Raw genomic sequence first — 15,965 nt, forward strand, 5'->3', positions numbered from 1 at the left:
TCCTATTTTTTGAAAATATTTGCATCATTTTGGTATTATTTCTTCCTTGAATGTGTGATAGAATTTATCAGTGAAATATTTTTTTTGGAGAGGATTTTTTTTTAGCATTCAACTTCTTTTATAGATATATGACTACCAAGATTTTCTGTTTTTTCTTGTGTCAATTTTATCACCTATCAGCAATTGACATTTAGTGGCATTCCAACAACACCACACTAAATCCTTTGAAAGGTTCAGAATCTTATAAAAAAAATTTTTTTTTTAATGTTTATTTTTGAGACAGAGAGAGACGGAGCATGAACAGGGGAGGGTCAGAGAGAGAGGGAGACACAGAATCCAAGGCAGGCTCCAGGCTCTGAGCTGTCAGCCCAGAGCCTGATGCGGGGCTTGAACTCACGGATGGTGAGATCATGACCTGAGGCGAAGTCGGATGCTTAACTGACTGAGCCACCCAGGCGCCCCAGGTTCAGAATCTTATCAAGAGAGAGACTATAATGGCTGTGGGCAGATTGTTGGAACTGAAGTGAGGTGAAAGCCAACTAGACATTCACTGGTATTTGGCTGGTATTCATTGGTACTTTGTCAGGTTTTCTAAGAATGACATAATCTTTTCATACCCCCCCTTTTTTTTTCCTGTAAGAAGTTTTTCTCAAACTTTTGAAAGAAAAACATTTTCATGGACTGTCCTTAGCCCAGTGCTGCCTTAAGTCATTTTTGTCATAATGTTATTTAAATATGTATAAACATAAAATTTATGCTTATAGTTCTGAGACAGCTGTAAACCAAAATAATCACACAAATTCAACCAAAGTTAAACTATAAAACCAACATAAACTCAAATTAACATTAATGTGATAGGAAACCAGATTGGAGACAATATCTTTCTACTTTTATATCAGAAGCAGTGTAGTATGTTAATTTTAAGAGCATAGGCTCTGGAGAAAGACTAAGGTTCAAACTTTGGCTCTACCACTACTTTGTTCAAGTGACTTAGTTTACTTATTCATAAAATGAGGGTAATAATTTAGTTAATTTATTAGGAGTATTACTATAGTTAGGATATTGGTATGTCAAGTCTTAGAATAGTGCCTGGAAATTAATAATGTCCAATAAGTATTAGCTGTAATAATAATTAGTTTCATATTACTGAAACCTTAATGTTTGGTGTTGGATTTAATAGTAGAATGTCTGACTCTATATTTAATGGGTTTCTGATTTGGCTTTAATAGTATGAATCCTAATATATAGAATGTTTGCTTCCCTAAGTTAACATATAAAGTGTTGATAATAACTTTATAGCTTTGTTTGAAAATTTAGGGTAACCAGATCTCATACTTAACCTAAACTCTGTTAGTCAGGGCTCTTTGAGTTTGTTTTTAATCAAGTGTCACGTGATAACTCCTAAGCCGTGTGCCTAATCCAATCATAGCCCATATGAGATATGGGAAAATACTGTCTGAAGTTATTTTTAATTCTTGAAAATGTAGAAAAAGCATTATTTTTCAGCATAGACCTTATCATCAGACTGTTGAAGGAAATCAGTAGGTTCTTGAAAGGATTTATTTTTAGCACCTTGGAAATACCCTAATTGTCTTATTGATTCTATTTTTATTAAATTTAGAATATATTGCAGCATATTGATAGTTATTCCTTGGCAGCTTGGACTCAATCCATTTAATTACCCTAAATATCAGCTAATTATGCTCTCTTATAACTGTATTGGTTAACATTGGTTGCCTGGCTGAAATGTATTAATAGTGATACTGGAAAAATATTTTCACTTTATCATACTCAAGAAAAGTTTAAGAGCCTCTTCATAAGATTGCTAGTGAATTTCAGAATGTAATAAAAGTGACTTCTGATTACTGTCTATTGATTCTTAAAGGTTATTATTATAGAATTAAGTGGATAAGCTTTTAACCAAATTTGAAATTTTATCTACTTTGTCTTTTATTATAATTTTTTTTCCGGCTTGTGGGACCTTCAGTAAAGGTACTTATTTTACTACTGTAGCTTTTACTTATACAGTAAGTTCTTTGGAGTTCTACATGCTTATACAATTTTATGTTTGGATTCTGTCACATTTTTATCTGTTTGAACTGTTACAACGTCCTTAGTCAAATATTGTGCCATAATGTATGTTATTTTCTATGAACATATATATTTATTTCAACTCCTTTTTATTTTCTCATTACCCTGTGACACTTAAAGTGGTATATTGCTTCACCATCACATATGCCATTTTCATGACGTCAAATCATGATTGCCTTTCATTTGAAAATTAATGCAAAAGAGAAGTTTTGTATTTATATCTGCTAAAAAGGAAACAGCATGAACGGGTTTCCCAACAAATTGGAAGTTGAGTCATGTCACTTTAGGTGATTATGGACAATAATGTGAGTATAGATGCAAAGGCAATACTCGGATGTAATGTGATTATTTAGATGACTCATGATATGCTTAAAATAATCATATTTTTATAGAATCAAAATAAAACATTTTGGAATAGAATTATAGACTTCCCAAGAATGTATTTGTGGAGTCCAGTCTGAGAAACAATTGTACTGGGGCATGGTGCAGAGAAATTGAAGGATTCTGCTCTGAGGTTCCAAAAACCAGAGATGAATGTTATTTTTTGTGTGTCAGGTAGTAGTTGAGTTCAGCTGTATGTAATTAAATACTCCAACAACAGTGGCTTAAGCAAGGTAAGGGGCTCATCTTTCCTTATGTAATAAAGAGTCCTAGATAGTCCAGAGTTGATGTCATGGCTTTATGATGTCAACAGGGACCCAACCTCCTTCTGGCTATTCTCTCCCATCTTTAAGTTCTTATTCCATGCTCCCATTATGGCCTCTATTGCCATATGGAGCTCCAACCATCATGTCCTTGTTCTAGTCGGGAAGAAAGAGAAGGACAAAGGGCAAAAGAAAAAAAGGCAAAAACTGGACAAGTCTGTTTTTCAGAAGGCTTTCCCAAACCCCACTCAGTGGCTTTTTTTTTTTTAACATATTATTGCCCAGAACTGTGTTATATGACATTTCCTATTTCAAGGGAAGCTGGGAAATATGTTTCAGGTAAGCATATTGCTGCCCCTACAAATTGGGACTTTCTGTAAGGAAAATGAGAGAATGGATACTGGGTAGGCAAATAGTCTCTGTCATACCAATTAAATATAGACATTAAGAAACTTAAAAAACAAAAATAAAAAACCTCAGGCCTTCTTGCTTTATATGTGTATGTGTGTGTGTGTGTGTGTGTGTGTGTGTGTGTGTGTGTTTATTTTTGAGAGAGAGAGCGCATGAGCAGGGGAGGGGCAGAGAGAGAGGGGGACAGAGGATCCAAAGTGGGCTCTATGCTGATAGCAGCAAGCCCAGTGCGGGACTTGAACTCAAGAACCGTGAGATCATGACCTGAGCCAAAGTCGTATGCTCGGCCAACTGAGCCACCCAGGCGCCCCTTTCTTTTTTTTTAATTTTGTAATTTTAAGTTCAATATAGTTAATGCAGTTTTATATTAGTGTTAGGTGTACAATATAGTGATTCAGCAATTTTGTACATTACTCAGTGCTCATTGTGTTAATTGTAGCAGTCTTTCTCTTTTCTCTGCATTTTTACTTTAAAGTTATATGAAACAAATAAAAATAAGTCCCTAAATTCCTAAAGTATGAAGGGAACATAAAGATCATCTAGTCCTGACATTTTAGCTTAGAGGTAATCTATGATTTGTTTGAGGCCACAAACTCAGGTTCCAGGACTAGAATTGAAGTTCCCAACTCCTATGCCAGTAACTGTTCTTTCCATTTACTGTGCTGCTTCTTAAAATCTGGTTGCTCATGTATTAGTCTTCTGTACACAAGACAGCCGTGGTTTGGTTATACCACCGGCAAGAAAATCCTCTGTTCCCTTCAGTGATTACAATAAAGTGATAGGAGGAAATTTCTTGTTTCTTATTTGAGGGTCTTTGAAAAAAGATTTTTTTAAATGTTTATTTATTTAGAGAAAGAGCTTGAGAAAGGGAGGGGCAGAGAAAGAGGTAGTGAGAAGCCTGATATGGGACTTGAACTCACAAACTGTGAGATCATGACCTGAGCCAAAATCAAGAATCATATGCTTAACTGACTGAGCCACCCAGGCACCCCTTTATTTGAGGGTCTTATGTGTTCACTTTGTTAGTGTTGATGGCACTGCCAGCATTTATATATTTATTCATTCATTCACTCATCATTAATAGTAGATTATAAATTCTCAAAAGCAGGATCATATCGTATTAATCCCCAAGTAGGCCCTCATTGATGAATGCAAAATTATAGTTCCTGTCCTCAAGTAATTCTCAGTCATGTTTGGGAAACAGACAAGAATGTCAATGATAACAGTACAGAGATAACTCAGGAGATGATAGATGCACAAGTGAAAAGAATTTGAATACATTTTTGAGGCTGAAAGAAGTTCTGGAAAGACTTCAACAGGAGGTGGTCTCAAGTTCAGTTTTGAAAGGATTTTCCAGATGAATAAAGAAGAGGGCTGCATATCAAGACAAAGAACAAATTTTTAGAGGCCTAGTGGAGGGTGAGAAACTTTAGCGAAGAGGAGACCATAAAAAATGTGGGGAAATCCCATACTAGTAGGAAATGAGGTTTGAGAGGTTGGCTGTGGTCCTGACCACATCACAGAGGCCTCATAACATGTGAAAGGTTTCACTTTACCTAACTCTACTGATGAGGTGCCATGGAGATTCAAATGTGCCCTTTTGTATGACCACCTGACATTATAGTTAGACCTTGGTACTTCAGTGCAGAGCCCACCTACACTGAGGCACCACTTGTTACAGCTACAGATGAACAGGACCGACTAACCACACATCAAGATCCTTGTTCCTTCTTCTCCACGCCCCTCATCCCAGTTCTCCCCAGGATCTCCCTTTTACTTGACCTTTCTAATCACATGCAGACTCCACGTGCCCCATTTTACTTTTCTTGCCCATCATCTTGTCCTCACTCTTACCCAGCCAAGGACTCATAACAAGTGATTCTTTCTGAAGTCTGTCCAATAAAGAATAGTTTATTCCTATTTGGTAGTTGGTTATCCTAGGGTGCCCAGGAGGCTCAGATGGTGGAACACACCAGACCCATCTTTTACCTCTAAATTGTGACATGAAAGGCAGTATTTCAGGAATTTCAGACAGCAAGGAGGCAGAAAGCCTGTTCCGAAGATTTGGTTAGAGTCCAGGCACCTGGCCCACCCATCCTTGCTTCTGATCTACAGACTGCCTGCAACCCAGATCCCAGCAGGTGCACTCTAGTGGCTCTCCTCCCAGTCCATTCTCCTTTCTCTATTAGACTTTTCTTCTGCACTTCAGTGCTTGGTTCTTTCCTTGGACTCTTAGTTGCATCATTGCTTTCTGGTGCCCAACAGAGGATTGACTTCCCTTCTGTAACTCATCCTAGAATGGATCTCAGCCTTTGTTGGTTCTGCCTTCAGTAATGAAGTTTCTGATGGCAGAGTGTAAAGTTGGAAGTGCATTTTCTTGGTTAATACAAATAATGCATACATTTTACTCTTAAGGGGCTGACTAATCCTCTTTTTGTGACTTTGGAAGTAAAATGTACCATGACAAACCTCACCTCTTTTTTATTGCTTGTTTTTTTTTTCTTTCCCACATTTTTTCTTATGCAGATATTACTTTTTATGTAGATATTATAACATTGAAGGAAACGGACAAAAATCTTCTTGTTTCACAGCCATAAGGCATCAACTGTTTTTTACTTTTCCCTGTATTCTCTTCCAGTCCCTGCCCATGTGCAGCAATATTAACTAGATAAAGTTTTGAAGTGCATTTCTTTTTTATACCACATGATCATAGTTCAAGGATATTGAAATGATGGAGATACGGGAATATCTTGGGTAATAATGGCTTCTTATTTTGATTATTTCCCTTTAGGAAAGACACTGCTGATCCTGTAACATGGAGGATTGCCTTCATACCTCATCTGAGAATCTGTCCAAATTGGTCAGCTGGGCCCACAGCCATGGGACCATTTGCAGCCTCATTCCAAACCTGAAACACTTGCTTTCAGAAGGTTCCCATGGGAACCTCACAGCAATGTGGGGCTGTAGTGCTGGCCATGCTTATCACTGGCCATTGACAGCTACTTGCAGAGCTGGGTCCCAAGAAAGGGTCTGTTTCCAGGATAACAGAAGTTTTAACTCTGATAGTCCCAGTATAATCGGAGTGCCCTCTGAGACACAAACTAGCCCTGTTGAAAGGTACCCTGGGAGACCAGTGAAAGCGAAGCTAGACTGTAATCGGACCAGAGACTCTTGTGACTTCTCTTATTGCAGTGAGCCCTCTGAACTGGATGAAGCTGTTGAAGAATATGAAGATGAAAACACCCTGTTTGACATGGTTTGTGAGTCTTCTGTTACAGATGAGGATAGTGACTTTGAACCCCAAACCCAAAGGCCTCAAACCATTGCTCGAAAAAGGCCTGGAATAGTTCCATCTTCTCTCCATTCCAGCTCCCAAGCTCAAATGGTTGATGAATGCAGCAATGATGTCATCATTAAGAAAATCAAACAAGAGATTCCCGAGGATTATTACATTGTGGCGAATGCAGAGCTGACTGGAGGGGTAGACGGACCAGCCCTGTCATTGACACAGATGGCAAAACCCAAGCCTCAGAGTCATGCTGGTCCCTCTTGTATAGGGTCTGCTAAGCTGATTCCCCATGTAACATCTGCCATCAGCACAGAGCTGGACCCACATGGTGTGTCTGCATCCCCCTCTGTGATGTCCAGACCGATCGTCCAGAAGACTGCCAGGGTATCTCTGGCTTCACCAAACAGAGGACCTCCCAGTGCCCACGGCACAAACCAGCAGGTGGCCATGCAGATGCCTGTGAGCACTTCCCATCCTAATAAACAGATCAGCATCCCTTTGTCTGCCCTGCAACTGCCTGGACAAGATGACCAAATTGCTTCTGAAGAGTTCCTGCCCCATCTGCCCAGCCAGGTCTCCTCTTGTGAGGTAGCTCTTTCTCCCTCAGTTAACACAGAGCCAGAAGTGAGCTCCAGTCAGCAGCAGCCCCCAGTTGCTCCAACCATAACCACTGAGGCCACAGCACAGTGCATACCAGGTATGGCACATGAGGCGACAGAGAGTCCCTCATCCATGTACGTCAGAGAATTCTGCGCCGTCAACACTTATGAAACCATTGGCTCAGTTTGCTAGAATTCCGGCCTTTATTATTCTCAGAAAGATAGAAATGATGAAATATATGACATCCAGGTGTTACTCTAAAGGAAATTCATCTGAATTAAGGCCATCCATCCAGTCAGTGTACCTCAGGGCTGAGAGGACAGCTGTAGGATTGTGCTGTTGATATTGCATGGCTAGATTTAAGGTTTGTATCTGATCTTAAGCTGAACTTTATATAGCAGAGTTATCTTTGAAAAAAAATTTGTCTCCTATCAGTATCAAAGTATTTGATTGCTGTTTGAAGCCAAAAATGATGTTGGGTTAGACAAATAATGACAATAGAACTGGCGCTTTTCCTTTATTATTTGTCTGAACCATCTTGGCATTTCTATTCATTTTAGTTGGTGTGGCAGTTTAGAACAAGGTTTTTAAAAAGCAATAAATAATTCTAGAAGAAATATTTTATCTTTTATCTCATAATTTAAAATAACTTGCATTCCTGGAATACATGGGCCTAACTCAGCGGATGAGAGGGGAGGGAAATAATCATATGAGGTCTCTGTTATTCTGATATTCTGATATTCTGTAATTCTCACGTTCAGTTCTTATTTAATCTGGGGTATTATTATATAAAGGGGGCTTGGGTGTCGCGTGTTTGGATCCATTATTCAAATCTAATAGGCCAGAAGTAGAAACATGGATAAGGATGACAGATATGTAGAACAGAGAGTAGAGAAAGCAGAAATTTGTGGCACATTTTGGTTTCATTTTAAATCCTCTCAAGGAAGTCCTGTATTTTGGGAAAAGTTTCCTAGAATCCTGTGGTACCTGTGCCTTTACCCAATTTATGATTTTCCTGCGATAGCCCTGGTGTTATTAATAAAATACACAATGAAAATATTCATATCCTGACTAAGAATTATGCTTTTCAGTTTATTCATTTTTCCTTCTTTTTAAAGTAACAGCTTTATCAAGATATAATTCACATACCATAAAATATACTCTTTTAAAAGTATACAGTCCAGTGGCTTCAGGTATATTTACAGAGTTGTGCAGCCATTACCACTATATAATTCAAAACCCTGTCATCACCCCAGAAAGGAGCCCATACTTATCAGCAGTCTCTCTTTCCCTCCTCCCAACCCATCAACCACTAATCTCCTTTATGTCTCTATGGATTTGTCTTTTGTGCTCATTTCATGTAAATGGAATCATATCGTGTGGCCTTTTGTGACTGCCTTCTTGCACTTAGCTACTTTTTTAAATGTTAATTTATGTTGTAGCATGTATCAGGATTTCTTTTTGTTACCAAATAGTACTTCATTATATGGATATACCTTATTTTGTTTTCCTATTCATCAGCTGGTGGGCATTTAGGTTGTTTTTATTTTGGGGCTGTCATGAGTAATACTGTTAATAACATTCATATACAAGTTTTTGTGTGGACATATAATTTCATTTCACTTGGGCAACTACCTAGAAGTGTAATTGCTGGGTGTATGATAACTCTATGCTTAATTTTTTGAGGAACTGCCAAACTGTTTTCCAAAGTACCTCTGCCATTTTACAATCACCAACAATGTTAAAAGGTTCCTGTTCCTTAATGTGCTCACCAGTACTTGTTATTTTCCATTAAAAAAAATTCATCCTATTAGATGCATGAAATAGTATCTCATGATGGTTTTGATTTCCATTATCCTAATGACTAATGGTGTTAATTGAACTTTTAAAAGTTTTACTTCAATCATTTAATAACAATATGGTCTTTGGCTAATCCTGGCATAATTTAGACACGTTATTTTGTACTAGGTAGGAAATCTGACTCTTGATACATATAGGATATAAGTAGTAGTACTTTTTCACTTAAATAAATAGTTGTATCTAGTTTATTTGCGTCCCCTCCCCCCCTTTTTTAATATAAATTAGGAGACTTGGCCTGACAGAGTTTTCTGCATTCCCACTTAATTTATATTTGAGGGTAGAATTCAGAAATGTATTTTGCACAGTGGTCCAGTATACCAAAACAGCTTAGTAAGACTGTTGTATTACATATCCTTCCATGAACTTACCCAGCATCCTTCAGCTAATGTACCACAGCTTAGTAATTGTATTATCCCCTCCACTAACTTACCCCAGATTTTCTTGTATCTGCCTAGTGGATAAGGAATGAGACATCAAGGCTCTTTACTAAATAAAATATGAATATCTTATTATATAATTGTTTTTGAAAAGAAATTCAGCCTATTTGAAAAAAATATTTTATTCTATTTATTTTTATATAGATTACATTCTCTTAGGCTTTTTTCTTTTCTTAATGAAATTGTGTTTTTTTATAATAGCTATAAAAGCAGGTATGGCCAAGTACAGCACATAATGAATACAATTGTAAACTGTGATTTAGCTTTACTCTAGCAAGGAGAATTGGTTTGGCTTGGAATTGAACCTTTAAGAAAAACAGTATAAAGAACTGGTAATGGGACTTTCCTAAGGAATCATTTTGATGTTTTTTTGATCCGTTGTTCTTTGGAAGGATATTATATTGCTAAGATATCATTAGCTAAAGAAACACTATTTGTACTGGAAACATCACTGGAACAAATAATCTGATTGACATTTTTCTTTTGTGAACGTTACGTAGACTTAAATTTACCATTGTTCTATAGAGCCCAATTAGGCTCTGTGCTCTAACACTTTTATTTACTTGTTTTGCATATTTATTGCAGTGGGTAGTCTTTATTCTAAACATAGATTTTTTTTAAATTTAGAGTTCAGCACATCCAAATGTATGCGAATGATTATGTACAGATGGACCTTACTCAGTTAATATATAAAGTGTACTTGGGACTAAGCAAAGAAGAAAGCTTTTGAAAAGAACTTGCTGTAAGCAAAATCAGGTACTCTTCTTAAGAAAACAGATGTTGTATAAGCTGAAGTTCTTATCAGATCATTGTAGAAATACTGCATATCTTTGAATAATATTTTTAAAATAAATAATCTGACAAATGACTATTGAGTCAACCAAAAACAAAGAGAAATTGTCTCATTTTATTTAGTTTTACTGATGCTATTTAAATTGTATTCTCCTAGTGTAAAGTCATCCTTATTTATGTTCAAAATTAAACAACCAAAGTGATAAAATGTTAATCAAGGTATGGATAAAATTATTTTCATACCAACCCTGTTATACTGTTCAACCCAAATCTTAGCAAACAGTAATGAGGAAAGAGGACATATATTATTAAAAGAATTATTAACTATCTCCCAGTGGCTTAGATTCCATTACATTTTGAGGTTTTTAAATGTAAATTTGGGGCATTTGTTATAAATTTAAATCTCTATTGCATTGTGAGTTGGGTTTTTATGTGCATATTTCTCAAATACACACACATACACACGACTTACTTTATGATTTTGTACAAGGACCCCTTTTATTAATCAGCTTTTTCCCCAGAAGTTTTATAGTAGCAAGCGATCAACTTTTTCTTATCGGATTTATAATATATGTGTGTTTTTCTCTTGAAAATACACATCTTGGAGCACATGGTGGCTCAGTTGGTTAGGCTTCTGGCTCTTGATTTCAGCTCAGGTCATGATATCACATTTCCTGAGTTTGGGCCCTGCGTTAGGCTCTGTGCTGACAGTTTGGAGCCTGCTTGGGATTCTCTGTCCCTCTCTCTGTCCCTGTCTCTGTCTCTCTCTCTCTGCCTCTCTGCTCCTCCCCTGCTCACTCCTTCTCTCAAAAATAAAGAAATAAACATTAAAAGAAAGAAAATACACATCTTTAGTTTTTTCTAATAAATCGTATGTTCTATATATATATCGGAAATATTAACTTAGTCTATTTTTTTTTTAAGTTTTTATTTATTTATTTTGAGAGAGAGCACACAAGTGGGGGGTGGGGCGCAGAGAGAGAAAGAGAGAGAGAATCCCAAGCAGGCTCCACACTATTAGCATAGAGCCTGATGTGGGGCTTGAACTCACGAACTGCGAGATTGTGACCTGAGCCAGAACTAAGAGTTGGAGGCTTAACTGACTGAGTCACCTAGGCACCTCTCTCATAGTCTATTTTGTACATTGGAAATACATTTCTCTCTTTACTGTTAAAGTAATTTTGGTGTAATTAAAGTAAGTTTGTTGATGGCATTTTTTAAGATGGATTTTCTTAATTTTTATGAAGGTTAATCTTTTTAGCCTTTATTTAGCTATCATCTTTTCTGCCTTTGGTTATTTTGCTAAGGATGTCCTTTGCCTCCCTTGAGTCAGATAACTACCTGTATTTTACTCTGGTTCTTTTTTGGTCCCCCGCAACCCCATCCTGTCTCCTTTGTTTTTTTTACCTTTAACTCTGCAGTTAGAATATATTTTGGATTGGAACCTCACTTTATTATTTTTGCAGTTAGATGTTTCAGCATCATTCATTAAATAATTCCTGTTTATATATCACACTTTTGCTTATAATTGGGTCTGTTTGTAGATTTTCAATTCTGTTGTTGTTGATCTCTTTTTCTTCTAATTTTTTATTATTTGAGTATATCTTTTTTTTTTAAGATTTTTTTTTTTTAAGTAATCTCTGCACCCAACACAGTGCTTGGACTTAAAACCCTGAGATCAGTAGTCACTCACTCCACCAACTGAACTAGCTAGGTTCCCCACTATTTGATTATATCTTATACAAAACAAAATGCATTCATAGAAAAAGAAGAGTATAATTTAAAGTATTTAATAGAATAGAATAGAATAGTATAATTTAAAGTATTTAATAGAATTTAGTAAGTTTTTTGTTTCTTAGATTTTTTTTTGGGGGGTGGGGAGAGAGATCATGAGTGGGGGAGAGGGACAGAGGGAGAAAGAGAACCCCAAGCAGACTCCACGCTCAGCGTGGAACCCAGCTCGGGCCCTGATCCCATGACCCTGGGATCATGACCTGAGCCAAAACCAAGAGTCCAACGCCTAACTGAGTGAGCCACCTAGTGCCCCAAGTTTAGTAAGCTTTTAAAATTGGTTAAGTCATATATTCTAGTTATTTGGTCTGTGTTTACATGCATAAACAGTGATTTTTCTTGTCAAAAACCAAAAACCTGAGTTAAAATAAGTTAAAAGAGAATAAATTGCTTTATAGTCCAAGGACATATCTTGAAACAAGCTTTTATGCAATGGTCAAATGATGTCTAGTTTCTTTCTTGCTATTTCTCACCCTTAGCTTCCTTGGTATTATCTCTACCTGTAGATATTTGATTCCTGCATTGTCCCTAAGGTGATTGCCAAGTGCTGCTAAGATTGATGTCTTGCCTTTGTCACAGCATTCCCCTAACCCCTGAATCAGTCTTTGGAGCATCATGCCCCCAACAGGAAATGGTATTGAGGCCAGTTCTACACAAACCACATAGCTAAGTGTGGAGGTTAGATGGGGGTATTCTTCCAAGGACATTCATTCTAGGTTCTAATCTTGAAAGGGGCAGCAAACCAGTAGGTAAGTAAGTAGGTACTTACTACTATTTGTGTGTATTTTTGTTTTTGTTTTGAGCACTTAAAGTTTTTTAATTTTGTTTATTTATTTATTTTTAATGTTTATTTTTGAGAGAGAGCTGAGCTGTCAGCACGGAGCCCAATGTGGGGCTTGAACTCTCACAAACTGCAAGATCGCGACCTGAGGCAAAGTAGGACGCTTAACTGACTGAGCCACCCAGGTGCCCTTGAGCACTTAAGTTTTTTTTGATGTGAGCAGATAGGAGGAGATGTTTATATATGTCATTCAAGGACAGGATATACTAGAACAGTGTTCTAACATAAGGGGTAGAAACATATATGAATATGTATGCTTGTGTGTGTCTGTATATGCATATGTATACATACATATCCATGATATTATATATATTTTCTTATTCCACAAGAAATATATGCCTCTTTTTGCAAGATAGGACAAGACTAAATATGTTTTCTTAGCCACACCCTTTTCTGTGCCTTCCTGCAGGAAAACCTGAGACATAAATTCTGAAAGATAAGGGAGGAAGAGTAAAAATTCAGGCTCAGTTTTATGCCATCATTTCCCTCCTTATCACAGGATGCTTATCTGAGGATTGATAAGTCAGGCAGTCCTGGGCATTGAGATAGTAGAGCCTGGCCATTCAGAGTTTGGAATCAGACATGCCTAGCTCGATTCTCACCCCTGCCTCCTGCTGGCCTTGTGAAATTAGCTGTCATTTCATTTTCCTGAGACTGTTTTCTCATTTGTAAAGTAATAATAGTGCCTGTCTTATAGGATTGTTTGAGGACCAAATGCAAAAATATAGGTTAAAGAGAATACCTGACATATAATAAACACTCAGCAAATAAGTTTCTATCATTACTAATATTTTTATTTTCATTATCATCACCATTGTTGCCATTATTAGGCTGTGCTCAATACTCTTTAAGTAATGAGGTAGATTCCGATGTTATGCAATTACATCCATTCATCTTCTAAAAAATGTTCCATGGACCAGTATTACCAGCATCAGCTGGAAGCTTAGAAGAAGTGCAGAATCTCTGGTCCTACTCCAGACCTAAAGAATCAAAATTTGCATTTTAATAAGATCTCCACATAACCTGTATGCACATTGAAGCTTAAGAAGCAGTGATCTAGGGAATGCAGGACCCATATTATGGGGCACATTGTTATTCCATCCAGCCACCCAGTAACTGAACACTCTTGCTGTGTGAGAGAATTCCCTCTGTGCATCTGCATTTCCCTATTGGAGAGGCCAAAAACTTGGTTCCAAGTTTGTATTTCAATGAGGGCACAGTCTTGTGACCTTGGGCTTTGTCAGTCAGATGCACTCACACCAGACTCCAATTAGAAGTACCTAGACAGATACTATATGTTTTCACTCTTAGGTGGATCCTGAGAAACTTAACAGAAACCCATGGGGGAGGGGAAGGAAAAAAAAAAAAAAAAAGAGGTTAGAGTGGGAGAGAGCCAAAGCATAAGAGACTCTTAAAAACTGAGAACAAACTGAGGGTTGATGGGGGGTGGGTGATGGGTATTGAGGAGGGCACCTTTTGGGATGAGCACTGGGTGTTGTATGGAAACCAATTTGACAATAAACTTCATATATTGAAAAAAAAAAAAAAAGTACTTAGAAGAATCTATTTTGCAAATGCAAATCTTGCCATTTCTAGAGGTAGCAGAAGCAGCATCCCTGCAGTGGTTTCAGCCTTAGAGGCCCGTTGTTGGAGTTTGGTGGCTTCATGACATCTACCAGAGCAAATCTGTGTTGGGTCAGAGAGTTTTTTGTGGATTCCTGCAAACCTGATTTACTGGTATTCTAGGAAACTCTGTGGCCCTTATTAAATTCTTTTCTGCCGAACCTCACTAGATTGGGCTTTCATTGTTCTAAACAAAGAATCTGGAGGCATATAACCTCTAAACCTAGGAAATGTTGCATGAAAAATAAAATAATTTTCTTTTTGTCACTAGGTTTGTATTTTCAGCTAAAATTAATGGCATCCCTTTGGTAAGTAACCACTGATACCAGGATGGCCTGTATGGTATGATATCTTGTTGTACAAATTGTACAAACAATCAATAGGATGGTGAGGGTAGGGATAGCTTCTCCTCACACTAAATCTTCCCTTCCTTACCAGTGGGAGTTTTTGCTGGAATGTGTCCCTTGTTGGGAAGTGGTTGGAAGCACAGGTTAACATATTCCCTGAACCTAGAATGGCGGAAGGAGGTACTTAGTACTTTTGCTTTCAGCTATGGACTTTATTTAAAAGGGCAGTTCTGGGAAATGAGAGAAATCCCAGTTGGACCTTCTTACCATTATGTTAAATATTGGTTGAAAGTTAATTTTGAGTTATTAGTTTTTTCTTAGGTGTACCTTTTTCCACACTAATTCACATGATACTATTTTCTGAAATGATCTATTTCTTAAGTTGATACCTCTGACAAAGGGATTGAATAGCAAAATCACCTGGAGGTAGCCCAAATAAGGAGGATTAAGAAAATCTGGGCATTGACTTTTTTTTTTAATTGCCTCATATATTTCATTTATTCCTTCTTCTATTTCTTTCTCTCCTTGTATAATTTTGCCCTTGAGTTGCCATTGGTAGTAGTGGTAATGTCAAAAGTTTTGTAAGATCTGGTGAAGAGGAGTAAGCTTTATTTCATTAGGTCTTTGAGAAGAAAGTTAATGAACTAGATACGTATCTAATTTATTGTGTTCTCCACACAGTACCCTTCTCTCCAGTCCCAGTGCCTCGCAAGTAGCATGAGTGTGGTCATTATATTAGTAATTTCTTGACCTCAAGTATATAACTTAGGGAAAAATTACGTACCTGGGTACAGGAGTTTCTGGGGCTCACTGCTTGATGCTAGCAACATCATCTAAGAAGCAAGAGCCTTGTTTCATTCCTCTCTTCACCTAATTGGACAGTGGACTGCATGTCCACAGGAGGAGAGGGCAAGTCAAAACATTGATGAAATTATAGGCCTCTAATGTGTTACTGAATACTGTGAACCTTTTCAGATCTGTACCATCAGCCTCCCTTCCCTTAGCCTGTTAGATGCCACGTTCCACCCCTCTCCTGAGTATCACAGTCTGATTGTTTCTCCACTTGAATATCACCAGCTCTTAATTTTCCTACTTGAGTGTCATAGGATCACTTCTCCTCTACCTAGGTGTTGGAAAGCCCTTCGTCCCCAGCTGATGAAAGGGCAGTTCTCAGAGTGGAGTGGTGGGGGTTGTCTTAGGTTTTATCACGCATAGTAGAAAGCTTATAATAATGAGTTT

At 37.4% G+C, this 15,965-nt stretch overlaps 1 protein-coding gene across 3 annotated transcripts in view; it reads left to right on the plus strand.

The window, feature by feature from the left end:
• KIAA1958 (KIAA1958 ortholog) overlaps positions 1-15,965 on the plus strand; it is a 153,850-nt gene that overhangs the window by 63,837 nt on the left and 74,048 nt on the right. For 2 of the 3 annotated variants that reach the window (XM_007094296.3, XM_015543067.2), the window contains exons 1-2: positions 2,657-3,074; positions 5,938-7,132. In XM_007094296.3, the coding sequence (XP_007094358.1) occupies positions 5,962-7,132 (1,171 nt within the window). In that variant the 5' untranslated portion in view covers positions 2,657-3,074; positions 5,938-5,961. Of the gene's footprint in view, positions 1-2,656; positions 3,075-5,937; positions 7,133-15,965 lie in introns of those variants that run through there. The other variant, XM_042963680.1, reaches the window with a different exon arrangement.

The sequence above is a fragment of the Panthera tigris genome, chromosome D4 (genome assembly GCF_018350195.1).
Source record: "Panthera tigris isolate Pti1 chromosome D4, P.tigris_Pti1_mat1.1, whole genome shotgun sequence".
NCBI classification, from domain to species: Eukaryota; Metazoa; Chordata; class Mammalia; order Carnivora; family Felidae; genus Panthera; species Panthera tigris.